Raw genomic sequence first — 24,686 nt, forward strand, 5'->3', positions numbered from 1 at the left:
GTTGTATAATGTCCTCCAGGTCTTTATGGTTGATTAATAAAATTGCTTCATATTTGAATTGGTTTTGCATGGACACATATCCTGTACTTGATATGGAGGCACTGACTGCTTGTCCATTTGTCTAATTGTCAACCACCTGCGTTCAGCTGTTCGACATTCTTTTTTTCTGTACTTACCAGTGTGGCACTTCTCCATGGATATTTGTTCTTACCAGAGACAGCTTTCACCTTAGTGGGAGCAATGGCATCAATAACATTTGTCATTTTACATTTGAAATTATCTGAGACCCAAGAGAGGGTTGGTGTGGAGGAGAAAAGCTGCATGAATGTTTCAATAGTGTTTTCAGTGATCTACCGTTTTCTGATTACCTTGTTTGAACACTTGTGTGCACAGAGATAGTTGAAAATGAATGTAAACAAAGAGGCGTGCCAGAAATGCAATGCATCATGATGTAGGTCCCCTTCAAAGCTAATTTTGTAAGTCAAGGCTAATGTTGGAAGTCCCTCTAATAAGCCTGAGTGGTGTAGTACATATTAGTACCAGGCAGAATTCGAGTAAATATTCAAATATAATTTTAATATTTAAAAAAGAATGAAATTAACACCTTCATGTTTCATCTGGATTTACAACACCCCTTCTGATTGGACTACCTGTAGCAGAGCAGTGATGACATCATCACAGAGAAGTTGAAAAGACTTTATTGGAAAAAAATAAATGTACCTTTTAACAGGAAATAAAAACACATCTCAGTTTATATTATAATTTATAAAATACATTGTTATTATTCAAGGACATCACACAGTCTGACCAATAGGAGCCTCAGTACCTCCAGCCAGTTAGAACTCTCCTGGGAGTATGTCAGGGTGTGGTCTCTAAACCCCTCCCTCTTTTGTAGAGGTCAAAGGTTGAGTGGGCAGGGCGTGGTGAGGGGTGGGGCTTGTAGTTGACAGGCTCCTCCTCCAGTGGGAGGGACTTCTGTCTGAGGAGGTCAGAGGTCATGAAGACGAGAAGGGAGGGGCCATCTGCTGCCTGGTTGCCATGGCAGGGGGGGTGTGGGGGTGGCAGCCGAGGCTGCAGCAGCTGGCTGATCAGCTGATCCTCCTGCACATCCACACTGACCAATGAGGTGAAGAGAACCTGAGAGCGAGAGACATTCACTTCTACAGACAGACAGACAGACAGACAGACAGACAGAGAGAGAGAGAGAAAAAAACTTAATCAAGGTTATATAAAACCGTTATAGACGTACTTCAGTTGAAAGTGAAATCTAAAAACACCCAAAGCAAATAAAACTAAAACTAGAGCGGCAAGCAGTTCTGACCGGGTCCAAGCCTCCCTGGCACGAGTTCCTGAACAAGAAGTCACACACACACACACACACACTCACACTCACACTCAGATCCATCCACTGTCACAGACACTCTCTTCTCTACTCTAGCCTCCTCCCTTGACTCTCTCTGCCCTCTTACTTCACGGCAGGCTCGCAAGTCCTCCCCAGCTCCGTGGTTATCTGACTCAGTGCGTGTTGAAAGATCAACTATACGGGCAGCGGAAAGGAAACGGCGGAAATCTAAACACCCAGATGATCTGCTTACCCATCAGTCTCTTCTTTCCTCCTTTGCTGCCTCTATTTCTGCAGCAAAAAGCTCTTTTTATATCAAACCAAAATTGAATCTTCTTTCTCCGACCCCAAAAAAACTTTTTTCCATCTTCTCTAACCTCCTAGACTCCCCGAGTCCACCTCCTCCCTCCTACCAACCCACTTTGTCAACTACTTTGTAAAAAAGATAGATGACATACATTCTTCATTCTCCACCACACTTCCTGAAATCATCTTACCATCCATCTTTCCTCTTTCACTTCTCTATCTCCAAATCAAATTCTTACTTTGAATACCTCCGCCCGCCCAACCACCTGCCCCCTTGATCCTATCCCTTCTCACCTTCTCTAGTCTATGCTCCTGACCTTCTTCCTTTCCTCACTCATCTCATTAACATCTCCTTGTCAACTGGCTGTTTCCCCGACGCCCTCAAAGAGGCAAGAGTGACCCCACCACTCAAAAAAACAACACTCGACTCGTCTGAAGTAAATAACTACAGACCCATCTCCCTTCTTCCATTTCTTTCCAAAACTCTTGAGCGTGCCATTTATAAATCAACTCTCTACCCCACCAGTCTGGCTTCAAGGCTGGCCACTCAACAGAAACTGCTCTCCTTGCTGTCACTGAGCAATTTCACATCGCTAGAGCAGCCTCTCTCTCCTCCGTTGTCGTCGTCATCCTTCTGGACCTTTCTGCTGCCTTCAACACAGTGAACCATCAGATCCTCATTTCGACACTCCAGGATCTGGGTGTCTCAGGCTCTGCGCTCTCTTTGCTCACATCTTACCCGGCAGACCGAACCTACCGGTTAACTTGGAGAGGATCTACCTCAGAACTAGGGCTGAAGGATTAATTGCATTTGCGATAATATCGTGATATGTTAAGACGCGATTTCCTAATCACAAAGGCTGCGATTTGGTCACGTGACTCGCAAGAGCAAATCAGTCTGCACTCCGCAGAGAAAGCATCAACTTGGCACGCTAACGCTACACCGTACCTTGAGCAGATTTCTGTCATTCAAACAACTCTGAGTTGTAGTTTAAAACTTTTACAGCCATTTTAATAAAATGAAGGGTTTTATTCGGGCTCGAGTCCATGCATGCAGTTAATGGATATAGGCACGCAGAACTGAAGGCTCGGTTAGCAACCATTAGCTCTGATTAGCGGTTAGCTAGCTCCGTTATAAAGCTATGGAGTGGAGGAGACTGCCGCGGGGAGGGGTAACAACCAGACTCTGATAAATGACATTCGGGGAGCTTTCACAGCAGCGTGGCTGCGTTGCGTCAACGGTTTTATTAGTACAGTTAAACCCACGGCAAGACCAGCAGCAGCATGCTACTGCTAACGTAACGATAGCCTCTCTGTCTCTGAGTGTGAGTGCAATGTTGACGCTGTCATGCACGCGACACGCAACTTCATGAGGGGAGGGAGGGGCTGGAGGCAGCTCCTCTGTGTGCGCTGTAAAAAATATTATTACTACTACTACTATATTTTTACTTATTTAACTGTCTAGTAAAGTTCAAACAGTGTTTAAAAAGTGCAATCCACATGTTTACAGTAAATAATAATTTCTCCATTCATGCTGCGTGGTGCACGCGCTTAACTCCGAGTTGATTTAACCAACTCAAATCAGCTGTTCTGGAACCGAAAACTCAGTTTCCCATCTCAGGGTAAATCAACTCAGAGTTCAGGGTTAGACTCAGTTTGTTAAACCTCCTTCCTGAAATGGGCCCCTGTTGCTGATGTTAATAACAGACTGGAGATGATCTGTTGCTGATGTTTATAACAGACTGGAGATGACCTGTTGCTGATGTTAATAACAGAATGGAGATGATCTGTTCCTGATGTTTATAACAGACTGGAGATGATCTGTTGCTGATGTTAATAACAGATGATCTGTAATCTGAACGGATTTAGTCTCTCCCACTACTAAACATAACATCAGTTCTGTACAATATAAGACAAATTTTTTTTCGGACAAATAGAAATTAAAATCCCTCCAATTCAAAATCAATAAAAAGTTTATATAAAACGCCGTCATGTTGGTCGATTCTGAACCAATCAGCTGTTAGATCAGCCGAGAGATAGGCGTTTCCCATCATGCCCTGGGTCTTGCAGTCGGTGTAGAGCAACTGCGGCGCCTGCCTCTCAAACCTGCGTCCCCCCTGATCTCGTGAGGTTATCGTTGCCCACGTGTGCATGACGGCAGAGCCAGTCGGGATCGAGTCGGACAGAGATCTACCCAGCATGCATTGGGTGGAGATGGCCGCTGATGGATTCTGAGCAGGCCTGGCTCACCCCACGAGCCTGCTGATGTGGCTTGGCCCCCGTGTGATTACCTTCAGTAGCTCTGGTGTTGATCAGGTTTTTGGTCCTCTCGGATATCCGTAGAGTCTCCTGAACCGCCTTCTGGGAGTTAAACTCTGCCCCCTGCAGGAAAACAGGCCCGTTACCAGGGGAACCAGGTGGTACCCAGCTCAGTGTGGATGTATTGAGAACCTACTGATAAACAGTGTCAACCTGCAGTGACTGAAGCTCCGCCTTTAGAGCCAGAGTGGTGTTTAGCTCCGCCCTCTCCAGGCATCCTGGGCCGGGATTGGATACTGCAGCAGGAGGCTCCACCCACTGTCTGGGGGCTCCACCGAGCAGAGAAGGAAAAAGGGTTTTTACTGATCATTGAGTTGACACAGACAGTCAGACTGATGGGGAGAAACAGAATAATAACAATAACACTCACAATAACAAGGACAACTCTGGAATTATAATCTTATTTATCTAATCATCTTTATTTTGTTGATGTATAGGGCGTTATACTCTGGTTACCATGGAGACATCCTCGGCTCTTCCTCTGACCTATGATTGGCTGCTGAGGCAGGGTGGCTGTGCTCTGCACCGATGTTGCCGAGACGACCACCAGCTCTTCAAAACCCACCTGCAGGAGACCAGACAGAAGGATGATGTCATTATTAATCCAACATCACTATGGAACTTTAGTCCATACTATATTTTCTCTAAAATCGGTGGCCGTAATCTTCTGTTATTATGCAATTCTATTATTAGCAAAATCATCTATTGATAAACAGATGCTTTTGGCTTGGTCTCTTCTCACCTCATAGATATTACATTTGGCTGAATAAGGACATTCTCTACTAAAACTAATCTTTACTGAGAACTAGTACAGGAATAATTGACTTGTTGGCCGACTCTTTGACATGCATGGCAGAATGTACAGGTATTCAGATTTTGGGTTTCGGTTCAGGAGTAAGTGATTGTCTTCGTTGCCATTCCTTGTGGAGTCAGAATGCTGCTGCTGCGGGGGGAAGCACTGACTCACACCATTAACTGATCTGTTACTGCTGTGGGAGTTTATGTACCGGACTAACAATACAACTATTAAAGAGGTGGTTACTATTCCTTATGTAAATGTACTGTATTTATTTAGCACTTTACTTGTCTTAACGACTACTTAAGGAGCTTTTACATATTACAGATATAATTCATACACATACACACTGTGGCCGAGGCTACCGTACAAGGTGCCACCTGCTCATCAGATAAACATTCACACACATTTACACTCAGAATGTGAGAGAAGTTATGTTTAAGATGTCCTTCAATTGAGCAAAACTTATTTCATTACAGATTTCTCATTTTGTTTAAAGGATGTTTTTTGGTGTGGTGGAGCATAAAGCTGTAGTGCAGAACTTTTTGATATTAATGAATGTCCGTTACATTCAAGCCATTTCCAAATGAGGTGCTACAAAGCTAATGAAGACTATCAGCTCCACGCAACTCTCTCTGGATTTCTCAGTATGAGAACTGTGTTCAGAAGATTGTGTCGTCCGGTGACTTTCCTGCGCAGAACCTCGAGTGAAGACAATGACCTCTTCTGAAGAGTCCATCATGTTTTTTTAATCCTCCGTGTCCTCCTTGGCTACTAGCAACTATGTGGGGGAGGGGCGGTGCGCGATCACGGAAGGCTTGTATCATGTGGACGCACCGACTGTTTTGTTGTTATTACTTAGAATTCCTCATGGGAGAGACAGAAACTACGCATTATAGCTTTAAGACGGACAAGGAAGGTAAGTATTTTATAATCAAATATTTTATTTCTGCTTGCTAAATATCACATCCATAAATAGAAGTTCAGGGACTCTAAATCTTTCTTCTGTGTTTAAGAGTGAAGTGGGTGAATATTTGGACTCCATTGATTGGCCTTGCTGGACTGTGTAGACTCCCTGGCTGGCTTTGCTGTACGTGTCTGCACACGCACACACACACACACACACACACACACACACACACACACACACACACACACACACACACACACACACACACACACACACACACACACACACACACACACGTCATCACCTGCCGGTTGCCCTTTCTTCCCATCTGTCCTTGGGGGTGGGGCTCACTCTGCTGACTGGACTTCAGTGTGCGGGCCTCCAGGAGTGTGTGGGCGGGTCTGGGGCCGGGGCTGAGTGTGACCGACAGGTCGAGTTCAGGACAGCGAGTCAGAGAGGAGGGGGAGAGAGGGAGGGGGGCAGGGGGGGGAGAGGGGGGAGGAGAGAGGAGGGAGGAGGAAGTCATCCTGACAGGAGTAACAACAATTACTATTAGCAGTTCAACAGTTCAGTTATTATTAGATCAAAAATATATAATATAAATGTATAATAAAAAGGTTGCACAGTAAAATGAATGACCAGGCTTTACAATATATGTCTTAAATACAACTCATAGGGGCGACATGTGGAAACACTACCATATTGGAAATAGAGTTGCCTAGGTAGAATTGAACTGGAAACACTCACATACAGCGAGTTTGAACATATATTTTGTAAAAAAGCAACATGGCCGCTGCTGAAAAAGAGAGATAATTGCTGCTCCAGTCAATGTGTAAGTTCACATATAGTGTATTAATTTCATATTTACGTACGTATGTTTAACTCCCTGCCAAGTAACACAGCTTCTTCATCAAGTTAATGGATACAGGCACGCAGAACTGAAGGCTCGGTTAGCAACGATTAGCTCTGATTAGCGGTTAGCTAGCTCCGTTATAAAGCTATGGAGTGGAGGAGAATGCCGCGGGGAGGGGTAACAACCAGACTCTGATAAATGACATTCGGGGAGCTTTCACAGCAGCGTGGCTGCGTTGTTTCAACGGTTTTATTAGTACAGTTAAACCCACGGCAAGACCAGCAGCAGCATGCTACTGCTAACGTAACGATAGCCTCTCTGTCTCTGAGTGTGAGTGCAATGTTGACGCTGTCATGCACGCGGCACGCAACTTCATGAGGGGAGGGAGGGGCTGGAGGCAGCTCCTCTGTGTGCGCTGTAAAAACAAAAATACACCGTTGTATATACTGTATATACTATATTTTTACTTATTTAAATGTCTAGTAAAGTTGTAAAGACAGTGTTTAAAAAGTGCAATCCACATGTTTACATTTATTACAGTAAATAATAATGAAATAATCTAAATACTAAGTGTGGTAAAGCCACATCTTTGTTTTTATATTTCTACAATCTGCACTTTAGTTTGTGTGATTTGTTTCTGACTTTCATATGAATGTTTACACCAGGCTTGGTCAGTGCTCAATATACTACTGGGACTGAAGTAGTTAAATAAAAGATGTCATTCATATAAATTCATGCATCACCTAATTTCATTATCACATCCAGGCCTGGCCTCCAGGAAAGAACAGTTTGTTTAATCTATCTAATCTTGTGTTGTTCATACCATACAATGATTTATTGATTGCCTTTGTTGAATAATACAGAAGACAAAGAACTTAAAAAATAATCGCATATTAAACCGCAATCGCAATATTTTTGGAGAAAAAAAATCGCAATTAGATTATTTTCAAAAATAGCTAACTGTTAGAAGTGTGAAGTAGAATACAACGGAAATACGCAGGTACAGTAGTATAGTACTTCGTTACTCTCCACCACTGTACACTATAGGCCTACACATACATATAAACACTGTATATGAAATATTCTTTTCATTTCATCACGTGAGGTGGTCGTGTCTTTCTGTATGCTAACGTTAGGTCAACCAGCTCAACTAACGGCTGGTTAGACTCGGACTGGCTGTCTCTGGTCTCTATCACAGTTAAACGTTTAACATTGAAGCTACTGTTAGCCTGTAGAGCTAACACGTCCTTTATGTCTCTCTGTGTGTTACCTGATGTAGTCCGGACAGAGCGGATCCTCTCAACTTCTGCTAAGATAAACCTTTTATTATCCCAGGCTTTGAGCTGAGCTAGCATCCATTTAAAATTCCTCCTTCTTCTTCTTCTTCTTCTTCTTCTTCTTCTTCTTCTTCTTCTTGGTTTATTGGCGGGGAATTACCGCCACCAACTGGACTGGAGTGTGAACGAGAGATAAATGCAGAAAAACAAAAAAATAAAAGAAGGAAACTAGATTATTTTCACTGAATCAATTCCTCTCATAAACTTAATATTGTGATATGCGTTCTCCCCTTTTTTGGAGGGATTGGTTAGCAGACGGAATTGTCACCCTGGGGGATCTGTATCTCTGTGGTTATGGGTGTGTTATATTAGGGTGAGCAATCCTCTGTTAATGTTGGATCTATGTGTGTTTGTGTGTGTGTGTTTGTGTGTGTGTGTGTGTGTGTGTGTGTGTGTGCTGTGTGTGTGTGTGTGTGTGTGTGTGTGTCTGAGAGAGAAAGAGGCAGAGCACATCAGCTGTGTGTGTGTATGTGTGTGTGTGTCTAAGAGAGAGTGAGGGAGGCAGAGCAGATCACCTGTGTGTGTGTGTGTGTGTGTGTGTGTGTGTGTGTGTGTGTGTGTGTGTGAGAGAGAGAGAGAGAGAGAGAGAGAGAGAGAGAGAGAGAGGCAGAGCAGATCAGCTGTGTGTGTGTGTTTGTCAAGGTTATTATAGTTTTGCATTTGTCATTAGTTTATCCTCTCCGGGAACCATCACCTTATCGTGGTGGAGAGGTTTGTGTGTCCCTATGAACCTGAGGGCTGTGTTGTCTGGAGCTTTGTGCTCCTGGTAGGGTCTCCCAAGGCAAAGTGGTCTCAGGTGAGGGGCCAGATGAAGAATGGTTCAAAAACCCTATGAGTGACCGAGGAAGAGATAGGGTGACCCTGCCCGAGATAGAGTGACCCTGCCCTGAGGAAGCCCGGGGCCCCCGTCTGGAGCCAGGCCCAGATGGAGGGCTCGTCAGCGAGCGTCTGGTGGCCGGGTTTGCCACGGAGCCCGGTCAGGCACGTAGAAAAGCTACGTGGCACCTATCTCTCCATCCCATGGGCCCAACACCTGTGAGAGGAACCGCTGGGGTCGGGTGCGCTGCCACACGGGTGGTGGTGAAGGTCAGGGGCCTCGACGGACCAGACCCGGGCAGCAGAGGCTGGCTCTGGGGACGTGGAATGTCACCTCTCTGTGGGGGAAGGAGCCAGAACTGGTGCGGGAGGTGGAGCGCTACCGGTTAGATCTGGTGGGGCTTACCTTTACGCACAGTCTTGGTTCTGGAACCATACTCCTGGATAGGGGTTGGACTCTTTTCTTCTCTGGCCTCACACCCTGGGCAACTGCCCAGGGTGTGAGGCACCGGGCGGGTGTGGGGATACTCACAAGCCCCCAGCTGAGCGCCGCTACGTTGGAGTTTATCCCGGTGGACGAGAGGGTCGTGGACTGCTGGGGGACTTCCTTTAACACACTGAGCTCCTCTCTCCTCTCTCTTTCCATCTGTGTGCATCCATGTCCCATAAATGCTTACTAACTTAGCTCTGGGGAGCTTATTCCCCGGAGCCCTTATGTTTTCTCACCCCGCAGTTTTCCTTGGATTAGGGTGGCACTTTGGTTCTGCTCGATGCTCTGCTATGTCCCGGTATGCCCTACAGTGCCTTGCTACGCCCTGCAGTGCCCTGCTACGCTCTAAAGTGCCCTGATACTCCCTGCTACGCCCTGCCATGCCCCACTATACCCTGCTATGCCCTGCAGTGCCCTGCTACACCCTGCCATGTCCTGCCATGCCCTGCAGTGCCTCACTATACCCTGCAGTGCCTGGCTACGCTATTAACTACTGCAACTGCTATTTCTAGTCATAGTTCCATTATCTTTATTGTTACAATAATTGCCACTGTTCATCGTACCCCCCAACCGGCACCGTCAGACACCACCTACCAAGAGCCTGGGTCTGACCGAGGTTTCTCCCTAAAAAGAAGTTTTCCTCACCACCTCGAGGACAATGGATTTAACAGGCAGAAAATAAATAAGAATTATGTACTTACAGTCTCATGGACACACAGGATTTCAGTTCACAAATGCCTTGAAATGTATATATGTTTATATATATATATATATATATATATATATATTCACATTTATATATATATATATCACATTTATATCCATATATATATATATATACATATATATACATATATATACACACATATATATATACTAGAGATGGTCCGATACCATTTTTTGCTTCCTGATAACGATTCTGATACCTGAACTTGCGCATTGGCCGATACCGAGTACCGATCCGATACCAGTGTGTCATATATTTTATTATGTTTTAACAACTGTATACTACTGTCCCTGTATGGATGTGATATGATTTCTATCTTTGTTGTCGGTCTAGCTCAGGTTAAACTCTTTGTGAAACATGAATGCCCCAGAACTTTCTTTTATTATGCAGTTTGACAGTCAGTTATAACGGAAAAAGAACATAAATAAACTACTTTAACGTAGATTTTCTTTAGGGCTTTATTACGTGGTATCGGATTGGTGCATAAACTCCAGTACTTCCCGATACCGATACCAGCGTTTTAGGCAGTATCGGAGCCGATACCGATACTGGTATCGGAACATCACTAATATATACACACACACATATATATATATATATACACACACACACACACACATATATATATATAGATATCCTGTCAACGAGGCAACCTACTTCACTTCTAATATGGTGAACTATCACTGATACAATGACTGCTAGGAGGTAGAGGCTGGAATACTGGATACGCCTGGTTACAGCCTTCTCTGATTGGTCAATGCCTTAATTGGAACTTAACGCTACATTGCAGTGCAGAAACGAAACTTGGAGGAACAGTCTATTTTTATTTGTCCACAAGGGGGAACTCAAGGACCATGCAAAGGATGTTGACCTTTTGAACAAATCTTAAGATACACACAAATCCAGCACAGTGTTCACAGAAGGTGAGCTTCAGGTACGTTGTCTCCTGGAAGCTGTGGATGAAGCCTGGACCCATCTTACACTGGAGCAGTGGGTTGGCCCGGAGGAAATATGCTATCATCTCATCCTTACTGATCAATCCATCTCTGAAAGAACGAGAAGCAGAAAGGGGAAAAGAAGATATAACACCTCAAAACAAATGAATCGATTTGTCTTAGACTTCATATACAGGCACAGAATCTGCATGTGGTGGAGAATAGAACGATTGATGCAAATAAAGTCACATCTGAGTTTTTTTCATTCAAGAGAAGACATAGCTTGCAGCTGGAAATGTTATATGATTTTGAAAGTATCTACACTACCCAGAAGCTACTTAGAAGTGTAATTCAACTACAGCATGATCCTGTGTAGTTAATTATTTGAACATATACACTCACTGATCTTTGTCCAAAATGCAGGAAGGGAAAATTAGCAGCGATGCTCTCCAAGTCCTCTTGAGAAATATAGCCATCATGGTCATGGTCATAATTCCTGAACACAGACTGCCCAATGACAAGAAACAAATTAGACAAATACATCTCTACTTCTGTCCATCCAGTAGCTGTGTTTCTGTTGTCCACTCACATCCACCACCTACCTGATGTGTTTATTGACCGCACAAGGGTCTGGCTTGTTGGCAGTCATTGGAGAGGTGGGCATTAAGGAAGGACATAGTACATGTACACAGGACTTAGTTCAGCAAATATTCTGTTACACCCCAAATACAGATTCCCAATTCTCCCAATAGTTCCACTGGAGCAAAAAGTATTAAAAGTACAAATGCTTGTAAGTTGTCAAAAACAGTATCATGGTACAGTGGAAAAACGGTCCTAAAAATGTCAGTATAAGTATCTAGTTTGTTAAAATGGCACACAGTGTGAACAAACCTGAACACAAAATACAAACCATTTCAGCTGAAACTTACCAATGATTTGGGGTTCTCTATCGTATCGAGACTATCTCTCCACCGTTACATGTTCCATATACAGGGATGATCCCCCTGAGGTCAGGTACTTGAATACTTCTTTAAGACACACCGGCTTGCCCAGCCACGCCCTATGCTATTTCCTATAAAACCACCTGTGATGGCGTGGAATAACTAGGCTCGTTCGAGATCAAGGGGGTAAATTTCTCCTCTGAATGCATAGCTCCTATGGCGCCATTTTGATGCTAACAAGCCATCACCTCCCGTTAGCATTCCATTGACTGCCATTCATTTTGGCGCCACTTTGACGGCGAATAATTTTACATCTGAAGCGTTTAAAAACTATTTGTCCATTGTTTCTTTCTAAAGAAACATGACAATGTACAGTGGGGCAAAAAAGTATTTAGTCAGCCACCAACTGTGCAAGTTCTCCCACTTAAAAAGATGAGAGAGGCCTGTAATTTTCATCATAGGTACACTTCAACTATGAGAGACAAAATGAGAAGAAAAAAAAATCCAGAAAATCACATTGTAGGATTTTTAATGAATTTATTTGCAAATTATGGTGGAAAATAAGTATTTGGTCAATAACAAAAGTTCATCTTAATACTTTGTTATATACCCTTTGTTGGCAATGACAGAGGTCAAATGTTTTCTGTAAGTCTTCACAACGTTTGCACACACTGTTGCTGGTAGTTTGGCCCATTCCTTCATGCATGCTCCTCTAGAGCAGTGATGTTTTGGGGCTGTCGCTGGGCAACATGGACTTTCAACTCCCTCCAAAGATTTTCTATGGGGTTGAGATCTGGAGACTGGCTAGGCCAGTCCAGGACCTTGAAATGCTTCTTACGAAGCCACTCCTTCGTTGCCCGGGCGGTGTGTTTGGGATCATTGTCATGCTGAAAGACCCAGCCACGTTTCATCTTCAATGCCCTCGCTGATGGAAGGAGGTTTTCACTCAAAAGCTCATGATACATGGCCCCATTCATTCTTTCCTTTACACGGATCAGTCGTCCTGGTCCCTTTGCAGAAAAACAGCCCCAAAGCATGATGTTTCCACCCCCATGCTTCACAGTAGGTATGGTGTTCTTTGGATGCAACTCAGCATTCTTTCCCCTCCAAACACGACGAGTTGCGTTTTTACCAAAAAGTTACCATATGACATTCTCCCAATCCTCTTCTGGATCATCCAAATGCTCTCTAGCAAATTCCAGACGGGCCTGGACATGTACTGGCTTAAGCAGGGGGACACGTCTGGCACTGCAGGATTTGAGTCCTTGGCGGCGTAGTGTGTTACTGATGATAGCCTTTGTTATTTTGGTCCCAGTTCTCTGCAGGTCATTCACTACGTCCCCCCGTGTGGTTCTGGGATTTTTGCTCACCATTCTTGTGATCATTTTGACCTCACGGGTTGAGATCTTGCGTGGAGCCCCAGATCGAGGGAGATTATTAGTGGTCTTTTATGTCTTCCATTTTCTTATAATTTCTCCCACAGTTGATTTCTTCACACCAAGCTGCTTTCATTTAAAATCCTACAATGTGATCTTCTGGATTTTTTTTCCCTCATTTTGTCTCTCATAGTTGAAGTGCACCTATGATGCAAATTACAGAATCAGAATCAGAATCAGAATCAGAAAAGCTTTATTGCCAAGTACGTTTTTTACACATACAAGGATTTTGTTTTGGTGTTGTAGGTGCACGTCACACATTCTCTAAAATAAGTTAAACAAGCAGGTTAAACAGAACAAACAATATAAGTATAAAAATATATATATATATATATATACACACAGAATGTATTAAAAATAAGAGAGTAATAGTCAAGATAAAAAGAGCAGATTAAGTACAGTGGCATGTAGAGCCAGAGGGGGGGTGTGGAGAGAGTCAGGGTGGTTTCCGGGCCTTGTTGATAAGGCTAGTGGCAGAGGGGAAAAAACTGTCCTTGTGACGTGAGGTTTTGGTCCTGATCTACTGTTATGCTTTCTTGACGAGGGAGCTGATGTTCAGCTCCCACTTGAGGTCCTGATAGTTCCCAGGAAGCGGAAAGACTCCACAATGTTAATTGTGGAGCCACAGATGGTGATGGGGGCAGGTGGGGCTGGGCTCCTCCTGAAGTCCACAACCATCTCCACTGTCTTTAGAGCATTGAGCTCTAGGTTGTTTTGCTTGCACCACTTCACCAGGTGGTCAGCCTCCGACCTGTAGGCGGACTCGTCTCCATCAGAGATGAGTCCGATGAGGGAGGTGTCGTCCGCAAACTTCAGAAGCTTGACAGACTGGTGACTGGAGGTGCCGCTGTTGGTGTACAGGGAGAAGAGCAGAGGAGAAAGAACGCAGCCCTGAGGGGATCCGGTGCTGATGGTCTGTGAGTCGGAGAAGTCTTTCCCCAGCTTCACATGCTGCTTCCTGTCAGACAGGAAGTCAGTGATCCACCTGCAGGTGGAGTCAGGCACACCAAGCTGGGAGAGTTTCTCCTGAAGCAGAGCGGGGATGATGGTGTTAAAGGCAGAGCTGAAGTCCACAAACAGGATCCTGGCGTAGGTTCCTGCGGAGTCCAGGTGCCGGAGGATGTAGTGTAGGGCCAGGTTGACTGCATCCTCTACAGACCTATTGGCTCTGTAGGCAAAGTGCAGGGGGTCCAGGATGGGGTCGGTGATGGCTTTGAGGTGAGAAAGCACAAGGCGCTCAAAGGACTTCATAACCACAGAGGTCAGGGCGACGGGTCTGAAGTCATTAAGTCCTGTTGTCCTTGGCTTCTTCGGAACAGGGATGATTGTTGAGGTCTTGAAACAGGCTGGCACGTGACATGTCTCCAGTGAGGTGTTAAAAATGTCTGTGAACACTGGAGACAGCTGGTCAGCGCAGTGCTTCAAGCTAGATGGGGAGACAGCATCCGGTCCAGCAGCTTTCCTGGGGTTCTGTCTCCTGAACAGTCTGTTGACATCTTCCTCATTGATGGAGAGAGTCGTCACTGAGGTGGGTGGGGAGGTGGAGGGGGGGACCTTTAAGGTGGGGGAGGTAGAGTTGATGCACTGTAGCTGGAGCTGTTGGGAGGTGTCGCGGGGGATGGTGTCAGGGAAGACCCTTTGTTGGGAGGTGTTGAGGGGGATGGTGTCAGGACCGACCCATTGTCCATCAAAGCGACAGTAGAAGTCGTTCAGGCCTCTCTCATCTTTTTAAGTGGGAGAACTTGCACAATTGGTGGCTGACTAAATACTTTTTTGCCCCACTGTATAAAAGGCTCCATTACCTTGTACCTGACGTTATGGCTCCATAGTAGACGTTTTTGTAAAAATAGGCTAATGATTGTGTCATAACCACGGGACTAACTGTCGCACAGTAGAGAAATTACCGTACAGTACAGGAGAAGCTCGCAGGCAGTTTCGATTCACATTAGCTGTTTAAGTTTAATTACTAATGTTAACTAGTATTTTAGATAGCAATAATTAGCCTCTGTTTCGCCGTTTTGCAGTCGCCGCAGCCGAGTCCAGAGGGTGCACACCACTCTATTTTTTTCAGCGGCGCGCGACAAAACGGAAACAGGAAGCATGATCGAACTCGAGGGTAACCGGATGCCAGGTTCTTTTATGGTGAATAAAAGGCTTGATCCGACGAAGTAGACCATCGAATCAAATCGATGCATTGATGCATTGCCAGTTCTGCTGTTTATCGTTTTCTTCTTCTTCTAGTCCGTAGAAATAGCAAAGTCGGTAGCCTTTCCTCATTAGCGCCACCGCTGTTCAGGAGAAGACTGCAATTAGTGTCGCGACCACCACGCGCGAGTATAAACAGTTACGGCGCTCCCAAGACGTTACACTGGCGCTCGACAGGTTGGCTGCAGCGAGTATACACCACGTTTGACAGACGAAACAGACACTTTCCTGCTTTCCTTCCTGGAGCATATTGCTGGCCTAGTCAGTTCACACGCTCTGAACGTGTGAACCTACCGGCGTCTCTCTGCCTCAGGGTAAAGCCTGGGGTGGTTGGATGCTGAAGTCCCTCGGGCGTATAGCTGGCTTGGTTTTGCGCCTAGGGAAAATACGTGTCTCCATACAAAGAAAGTGACAACGGTTTGACTGTCTCCCGGAGTCCGGTTGCAGCGACTGTTTGTCCTCCCGGCTGTGTCTCCCTTTACTGGCGTATTGCTTGCGTATTTGTGAGCTGACGTGCAATGTGTGCTGAGCAGGCGTAAAGTCGGCTATCAGACTATGTCCGGTGAAGCTGGCCGTTGGCAAAACCGTATGTTATATTTCCCCTACATGTAAGCGTAGTGAAACAAAGTGAAGTTGAGAGGCCTGTTGCATAGCTCCCATCACTGTTCAAGATGACAGGCATGAGGTCCACTAGTTGTGTGAGTGCAAAGCTATCCGTCACTCTCCTTACATCCGAGCTGTGAGTGACTGGTAACGACAACAACAACAACAACAAAGTCTGTGTTGGCTGGGTTAGTTGATTGACGGCTTACAGTGTTTCCCTCTTCCATTAAGAACTTCGGGGAGAATTACGTTGACAGAAAGGCAGAAGTGACTATTAGTTGATTTAGCACGCAACTGTTAGCCTTCCCGGGCTAGTATAAACAAGGAAGTGTTTGCTAGCCCCCCTAGTGTTTGCTGCCCTTTAGAAGATGGGCATGTATTGTGTTTGGGGAGAATATTCAACACTCAGAATTGCCCAGGGAAGTCCTTAAAATACGATTTTAAAACGGCACGTACTAGAGAGGGCTGAGGCTGTTTCTTTGTTTCTTTCTGAGAGGCCCCTGTCGAAAATGTATTACAGGCTTGAAACTGTGTCAGTGGGGGCAGTGTTCGGGGTCCTTGCAGGTTCCCTTCCTCCCTCTATCTTTAGGCCTCAAAAAGCAGCCTCCCATTTGCAGCGGCTGACTCCCTCTCCACCATATTGCTTGCAGTTGTAAGCTGACGCGCCTGATGGGGCTCCTGCTGAGCACAGACGTCATGTTGGCTAACAGGGAGAAGAGACGCCTCTTGCAGGTTGGATTAATGCCCCTGCTCTCCCCAATTTGGTATGGAGGAGGTGGCAGATTCGGATGTAGAGGTGACATCCATGCTCTACTCAAGGGCGGTATAGTGTCCTGCGGACAGAACAGTGACAAAGGCGGTGACTCCATTGTCAATGATTTTGAACGGCTTCTCGGCAGGGCGGCCATATTTATGGACAGTGCCCTTCCTGTAAACCTGACAGCGCTCCTCTCTCAGTTTAAACAAATGAAGTACGAGGGTGCAAAGGTGCGCTTCACACTGGTAGAATCCTGATTCCACAAACCTTGTGTGTCTCACTGCCAGCCACACACAAGTGGTCTAGATCCTTGGGAGCAGGTTGCCTGCGGGCTGCTCCTTCCGATGTATACATCCCTACCTCTTCTATTTCTCCCTCAGCTCAGTGAGACCTACTGTGAAAAGGGGGGCGGGCGCAGGTGACTGCCGCTGTGCACAGGAGAAAAAAGCTTTCCAGGCGAACCAGGGGCTATAAAGGGGTGTGGATCTTTGAACCTTGGCCAACACTCAAGGTTGTGACATGAGGCCGAAGCTGTGCGAGGGCTGAATAAGCCGCGCAGTAAGCCGCACAATAACTCTGCGTGATGACTTGCACAATAGCCTAGTATTATGCTGCGCAATGAGCCACATAATAAGCCGCGTAATGAATGGTCTCCTGTGATGAGGTATCCCAACTTTTCATGAAGCTGGTGAGGGTAACTTCAAGGGCTGGATGTTGCGTCTCAGGTTCTGTCTTTGGCATTTCACTGGCTCCCTGGACCTCACCACTGTATGGAGGCGCTCATAGGCAGCGAGGACTCATGATCCTCATCTCAATGGTTGGCTGATTTGCCACTTCTCAGGTTGACTGGTGGCTCTGCCTTCACCTCATGGGATTGAGGACAGCCAAGTAGTTCCCCTCACCCTCCTCTACTTGAGACCTGTGCACCGGACTATGGTTGGTCTCGTAGAGGCACGGAGCCTTCTGCTGGTGGCTGAAGTGCTCTGCGGCCAGTGGTTTACCACCAGCTGGTCTCCACAGATGTACCCCAGGCAGGTTGGGTTGCTGTCCACAAAGGCTGCCACCTATGGCCTCAGGGTCTGCTTTATGCCTCTCCTCATTCTGCTCTCCTCCAGCCTCTCTCTGAGAATTCAGGCTATGTCTGGTGGCTCCTCTTTGGCCCCCCATGATGTGGTTTTAGGCTATACCTCCCATCTTGCACAGGGCGCCTTGGTGCCGCACCATAGGGTCTTGCTGTGTGGGAATAGGTTCCGCCCCTTCCTGGCAGGGCGCACGCTGGTGCCTGGCCCCTCAGAATTGGCCTTTGCGACTTGAAGGTCCTTGACCTGGTTGATATTTCATAGTGTTCTTTTAAAACAGTTCATTATAACTTGTTTTTACACTATCTGGGCTTGGGCAGCACTGTCTCCTCACGGGGTGTCTTAAAGATGTCCCCGTTCATATGGAATATGTAACGGTGGAAAGATAGTCTCGATATGACAGAGAACGCTCGGTTACGTTGTAACCTTGGTACTCTGAGTGAAGAGACTATCTCTCCAGCTGTAGGCAGCTCGGAGACGGTTCCGATCAAGTAATTCCACGCCAGCACAGGTGCTTTATAGGAAATAGCATAGGGCGTGGCCGGGCAAGCCAGTGTGTCTTAAAGAAGTATCCATGTACCTGACATCACACCATATATGGAATATGTAACGGTGGAGAGATAGTCTCTTCACTCTTAGAACCAAGGTTACAACGCCATTCCCCTATCAATATCAGCTCATAAATCTGATCTTCGTTGTAGTAAAGGTCTAAAGAAAGCTGAAAATACAAGGGTTTAGATATAAATAATTTAAATTACAATTGAAAACAACATAGTAAGCTTTCATTTAATGAATTACACCACTGATTATTTGTGTTAATAACTCATTGGTGTGAACAGATGGAAATATTTAAATGCTGATTTTCCTATGTTGTATTACAGCAGTTTGGTACTCCTCTTATTGACTCAGTATCTCAAAATATTGACTTAGTATCTCAAAATAATGACTTAGTATCTCCAAATAATAGAGAAAGTATCTCAGAATATTGACTTAGCATCTCAAAATATTGACTTAGAATCTCAAAATATTGACTTAGCATCTCAAAATATTGACTTACTATCTCAAAATGTTGACTTAGCATCTCAAAATATTGACTTACTATCTCAAAATGTTGACTTAGCATCTCAAAATATTGACTTACTATCTCAAAATGTTGACTTAATATCTCAAAATAATGAGAAAGTTTCTCAAAATATTGACTTATTATCTCAAACTAATGACTTAGTATCAAGGGCCTCCACCACAGCCATCACCACTACCAGCAAAGAGAAGCTGCGCCCCTCAAGCACAAGTACCTCCCACACAATCACCTGCACCTTATGCACCAGCACCCCCACCTACACAGCAGCCAGCTCCACTGTCCCAGAAAGGGACCCAGACAGTGCTCCCCCTGTCCCAAGGTTTCAACATGCTCGGACAGCAGGGCCACAGCTCAGCTCCACCACCACATACACATGCCTCAACCCGTTCAAACTTTTCTTCCCTGTGCAAATAATACAAACAATTCGCCAAAATACAAACAAGCGGGCAGCTAAACAAATAGCACAGGGAAAGAAGTGCAAATGGACAGACATTGATGTTGTGGGTTTTTACAAGAACATTGTACATTGGGCTACTGCTGTACAACCCTTGTGTCCTCTTCAAATTTACCCTCTGGATACCTTCGTGGCAAAAATGTACACACACAAAATAACTATTACTAATCATCATACATCAATATTTTTTTCTGCTTTTTTATGAATCACTTAAACAACTTCAAACTTGCTCAAAACTACCAAACACAGTAGAAAATCAAAAAATTTAAATGCTGACATTACAAGTCAATGAGGCATTTTGGCCACAAATGTGTCCAGAGGGAGTATCTGACACTACATAAAAAATACTAATGCAATCAAATCAATGGTATTGCTAATCTTTGAAATATCCAAGTCTCTAATCACCACCAAAGTCCTACCCCCCTACTATTTATTATATGGACAAAAATTCATCTTTTGTGTTTAAAAAATAAATAATATAAATAATTAAAATGGCATTTAGAGAGTTAAAATCCTAAAAATGATTGAATGTTTGGTAGTTTTGCGCAACTTTGAAGTTGTATAAGTGATTTTTGAAAAAAGCAGAAAAAAATATTGATTCATGATGATTTAATAGCAGTTTTTTGTACGTGTACATTTTTGCCACAAAGGTGTCCAGAGGGTGCAAAATGCATCAAAAGAGTATAAAAGACATGTAAGAGTAAAAGACATTGGATTTCAAAAATATTACTAAAAAGAAAAGCCACAAGCTGAGTTGAGAAAAATTTACAAAAATGCACGAGGGGGGGCATAAGGGTTAAGACATAGAGAATAATCTCGACCCTTTTAAGAAATGTCTTGAAAAAAAATTTGACTCCCAAATTGAGGAGAATAAATCAAATACTATTCCTCTCATTACAACGTACTCTAAACAGAATCTGGGTTTGACTCAAATTTTGCAGAAAAATGATGCCAAATTATTGGGTAACGCTATAATTTGCAGGATATTTTGGTACAAAGCAAATTAAGACCAATTAGGATGATTATGCAGAAACCATTTTTGGATCACTTATCGCACCGTTGTGACGAAAAGAGAGCTGAGCCAGAAGGCAAAGCTCTCAATCTACCGGTCAGTTTTTGTTCCTACCCTCACCTATGGTCATGAAGGCTGGGTCATGACCGAAAGAACAAGATCCAGGGTACAAGCGGCCGAAATGGGTTTCCTCAGGAGGGTAGCTGGCGTCTCCCTTAGAGATAGGGTGAGAAGCTCAGTTATCCGTGAGGAGCTCGGAGTAGAGCCGCTGCTCCTTCGCGTCGAAAGGAGCCAGTTGAGGTGGTTCGGGCATCTGGTAAGGATGCCCCCTGGGCGCCTCCCTAGGGAGGTGTTCCAGGCATGTCCAGCTGGGAGGAGGCCTCGGGGGAGACCCAGGACTAGGTGGAGGGATTATATCTCTAACCTGGCCTGGGAACGCCTCGGGATCCCCCAGTCAGAGCTGGTTAATGTGGCCCGGGAAAGGGAAGTTTGGGGTCCCCTGCTGGAGCTGCTACCCCCGCGACCCGACCCCGGATAAGCGGATGAAGATGGATGAAGATGGATTTTTGGATCACATCAACTTTGTGAACAATCTACAATGCAAAATAATAATTAAACTTGGGCGTCCCATTGCTCCAACAACCCAAAACTGTATCTATCTGATGTATTGTTGATAAGTTGTTCCGCCCTTGAGGTTCCAAGTATGTTGAAGAAATTAAAAATGTAATCAAAATGAGATTATAAATACATACATTAGACATAAAAAGAACAAACACATTCAATGTACATTGTATTGCACATAAAATTGTGTCACTTAGAGTCATGGGACTACAAACTACAAACTAGTCCTTTATTGACAGACTCAAGGCCACTTGGAACAAAATATCCTTGGGGTTTGAATGAGCAGTAATGGGCACGGGACACCGGTCCCAGGATGGCCCATGTTTTACACAGAACCGGACAACCCTAACCCACCCACAATCTTTTCCTAACCAAGTGGTTTTGTTGCCTAAAAATAACCAATTCATTTTGTTTGAATTCGCAACCTTGTGTTAAAAACAGCGTCAGAGTTTGACCCGCATGGCTGCCACACTTGACGACAATTACATGTGTATTCTCTTACTACACAATATCCATTGTACAGTTACTGGTCAATACATTCTTTATCTCCATGCATAGCTCTTGGTAGGAGTTGTATGTACAGGGTCCAAAACTGATCCACCGGTATGTGTAACTGGTCGACATGCCAGTCCCTTCAAAGCTGTAAATATGACTCAAATTTTCGTAAAAAAAAAGATTATATCTGAGCCTGTCACAAATCTCAGCATCCTTCTGAGACCCTGCTGTCCAAAAAGCAGCATAGCCAGTCCTGGCCCCACTGTATCTGCACTGCATCTCTGCCCTTTTCATTAAGAATAGTAGTTGAGAGAGTACTCTGCAAAAAACAAGCTGGAAACACTGTGTGGATGCAAATGGTTTTACACAAAAATGTTGTTTAAAACGGCTTAATGTAGACATTCACTTACATTCATTATGAAATATCAATAAACGAGTCCCATATCTCTCATATTAAAGTATCCCACTGATTTATTTTTATTTTTACACAAATCGTATATACCATCTGTTAAATAATAACTTTTACAGCTGATAACACTGTTTAATTACATAAGCTACATAATCAGTGATGTCTGAGGTGGATGTCACTGACTCAACTATTTCCTGTAACACATAGAAAGCTAACTGAAAAAGACAGCTCTATAACTTTGGTTTATATCTTGGAAACCTCTGAAAACACTTCAATCTATCATATCAATTATTAAAATCAAACAGACAGCATATTACTATTATTTGGATAGCATTCACGTGTTGGACACCTGTAGGCCTATAAACATGATCAGGCATTGTTCAGGTCAGTTTTTTCCTGTAGAATCAAAATGATGCTCTGACGCAGTTCGGATATTGAGTCTAGAAGCAGCCTGGTGTCCTGAACCAGTTTCTGGTGTGTTGCATTCAGACAGTTTGAGGCACTGTATTCTCCTCAGCAGCAGCGTGGAGTCCAGTATATCAAGGCTCAAGCAGACATGGGTTCATAGGTGTGGAAGTGGATTCCCTTGGAACATGTGATCTTCATCACCGCTCCATTCAGACTGGTGTCAATAATCATCCTCATCATTCCCTCCGCTATCAGTGATGGTCTGGAGATAAACAGAGAGAAAATGTGTGATTAGATGAGATTACAGATGGAAAAGAGAGGCACGCACGCACGCACGCACGCACACACACACACACACACACACACACACACACAGATCAGGAAGTCATCTAGCCTTAACTTCGTCTGGAACTATACACTTCCCTTCTACTGCTCTGAGTTGCACAATTTGAACTGTTTGAAGGTGTTGATAGAGCCATTGATAAAGGCAGTTTGTTCAGGCCAGTATCGAATGTTAACAAAACAATGCTCATTACTAACTGAAATGAACCCCCGTAGGGAAGTGATGCAGCGCCTTGGTACATATTTTATCTGATTGTTTCATAGCTGTTCTATTATGTGTAGCACAAGAACATTTATGTCTGTGCCTTGTTTCAGTCCCACTTTGAATGGCTCCAAATAGACACTTGTCAGGTTTCCTGAAAGATAAAGTATCATTTGGCTGCAAAGTAGAAATTGAGTAAAATAAAAATGCAATAACAAATACCAGCTGCAAGCAGCGTTGGACGGGTCCTCGCGCTTCTGCGTGCGTAGGGGTTACTGGCAGACGTGCATTTGCGCGGCACTCAGACACTGCAAATTGTCAGCAATGAAAAGGGAACTCCCTGCTGAGTTCAATGTTCAATTTTTGTGAGTTTTTGAGTATGTTAAGCCCCTCAAAAAGGCAATTCATTTGCCGTAATAATAATAATACCAGTTTCAATAGGGCGCTCGGGCCCTAATAATAACAGAGTTAGAATAAATCAGAACACAGACAGAAAAAAGTCACAAAGACACTGAGTGTCTCCGAGTGTCTTAAAGACCACACATTTTAACTTGTAGTTATTTGGAAAGAGCCAAATGGCAAATCAGTTCACAAACAGAAAATCACAAGATCTGATATCCTACTTTAGTAAGAGCATTTTGTCAGCACATTAGTAATAAAAGCTCAGCAGTTTGTTTCACATTCTTTGACTGAAAGACATGTGCATGTTGACCACTTACTCTGTCCAGTAACTGTATGTACTAGTGAAATAAAAAGCAATCACATACAGTATTCTTACAAAACTCAGGTGTGTGTAGATCCTATACTTGAGGTATTACACACAGTATATTCTACATATCATGTGCTGGCACAACATAACAAAACACTACATGTAAAATTTACCATTGATGTATAAATAACTTGATCATTTCAATCCTAATATTTAATGATAAAATGTAATTTGTTATGATTTACTTTGTTACTGTATTTTGTGAACAATTAACTTCATTTAATATTGTATGTGGCTGTCAAGAACCACCTCATAGTATGACAAAAATAAGAGACCACACACACAATTAAGGATTGAATTAAAGCCAATTTCTACAACCCATAATAAATATTACTTAAAAATAGTATAAACATGTATTTCCGTGCATGAGTGTGTGGGAAAACCAAACAGAACCCAAAAGAAAAACAAAAACAAACCCTGCTGGTTGTGAGGACAGAGAGAGCTGTGTGAATTGCATAAGCAGCCATTTTAAATAAGAAGAGGACGGCAATCAGGAAGAGTAGTGGATTCAGGTGTGGCTCATCTTTTCTGCCACCCTTCTGCCACTCAGACTGCCTCCCAAACAGCTCACAGTGGCGGTTTGTTTTTGCAGGGTGCAAATGTTCCACCAAAAAAAAATTCTCCCCTGAGACTATTTAGCAGAGTAGTTTTTTTTGTAATATGGGTTATTTGTCAGGGGATTCAAAAAGATCAGAAAAAGTATTGTGTAATAATAACTCAACAAAATCATCATACATTTTTAGAAATATGTATTCACAATAGAGTTTAGATTCTCTGCCCGAACCGGACCCGACCCGACCCTCGGGCTGGGCCAATATTTTCCGCCGCTATCCTTGGGCCGGGCCGGGCCGGGCCGGGCCGGGCTTTTGATCAAGCATTTGTGTTTTTTTAATCATTACTTCATTAGCCTTATTCGGTGGGGAGAAAGCTATACCTCTCCAGCTTCTCCCGTAGCTCTGGGTGTATGTCCTGCACTGACTTGAGTGTGAGGTAAACTGTGCTACATGTCTCCCCCGTCTGCAGCACTGTTCACGGCCAGTG

General features: G+C 44.2%; 2 protein-coding genes across 2 annotated transcripts in view; both read right to left on the reverse strand.

Moving 5' to 3' along the window:
* Positions 1-680: 680 nt before the first annotated feature.
* Positions 681-7,919, reverse strand: ppp1r35 (protein phosphatase 1, regulatory subunit 35). The gene is made up of 6 exons (XM_078266756.1): positions 7,797-7,919; positions 5,978-6,200; positions 4,424-4,532; positions 4,121-4,236; positions 3,940-4,030; positions 681-1,160 (listed from the first exon to the last, which is right to left on the reverse strand). The coding sequence occupies exons 2-6, from the start codon at positions 6,197-6,199 to the stop codon at positions 859-861; spliced, it is 840 nt and encodes a 279-aa protein (XP_078122882.1). The 5' UTR covers position 6,200; positions 7,797-7,919; the 3' UTR covers positions 681-858.
* Positions 7,920-21,968: 14,049 nt separating this feature from the next.
* The window catches only part of hpgd (15-hydroxyprostaglandin dehydrogenase), a 43,352-nt gene continuing 40,634 nt past the window's right edge, over positions 21,969-24,686 (reverse strand). The window contains exon 7 of the mRNA XM_078266767.1: positions 21,969-22,594. Within this exon, the coding sequence (XP_078122893.1) occupies positions 22,471-22,594 (124 nt within the window). The 3' untranslated portion in view covers positions 21,969-22,470. The remainder of the gene's footprint in view (positions 22,595-24,686) is intronic.

The sequence above is a fragment of the Sander vitreus genome, chromosome 2, assembly GCF_031162955.1.
Source record: "Sander vitreus isolate 19-12246 chromosome 2, sanVit1, whole genome shotgun sequence".
Taxonomy (NCBI): domain Eukaryota; kingdom Metazoa; phylum Chordata; class Actinopteri; order Perciformes; family Percidae; genus Sander; species Sander vitreus.

Bases quoted from the DNA above. Each gene is read 5' to 3' on its own strand.
- ppp1r35 (XM_078266756.1), bottom strand. From the start codon at position 6,199: ATGACTTCCTCCTCCCTCCTCTCTCCTCCCCCCTCTCCCCCCCCTGCC. The intron at 4,533-5,977 runs GTGATGACGTGT...GGTCTCCTGCAG, and splicing joins GAAGAAAGGGCAACCGGCAG to GTGGGTTTTGAAGAGCTGGT. The intron at 1,161-3,939 runs GTAATCACACGG...GTCTGTCTGTAG, and splicing joins CAACACCAGAGCTACTGAAG to AAGTGAATGTCTCTCGCTCT.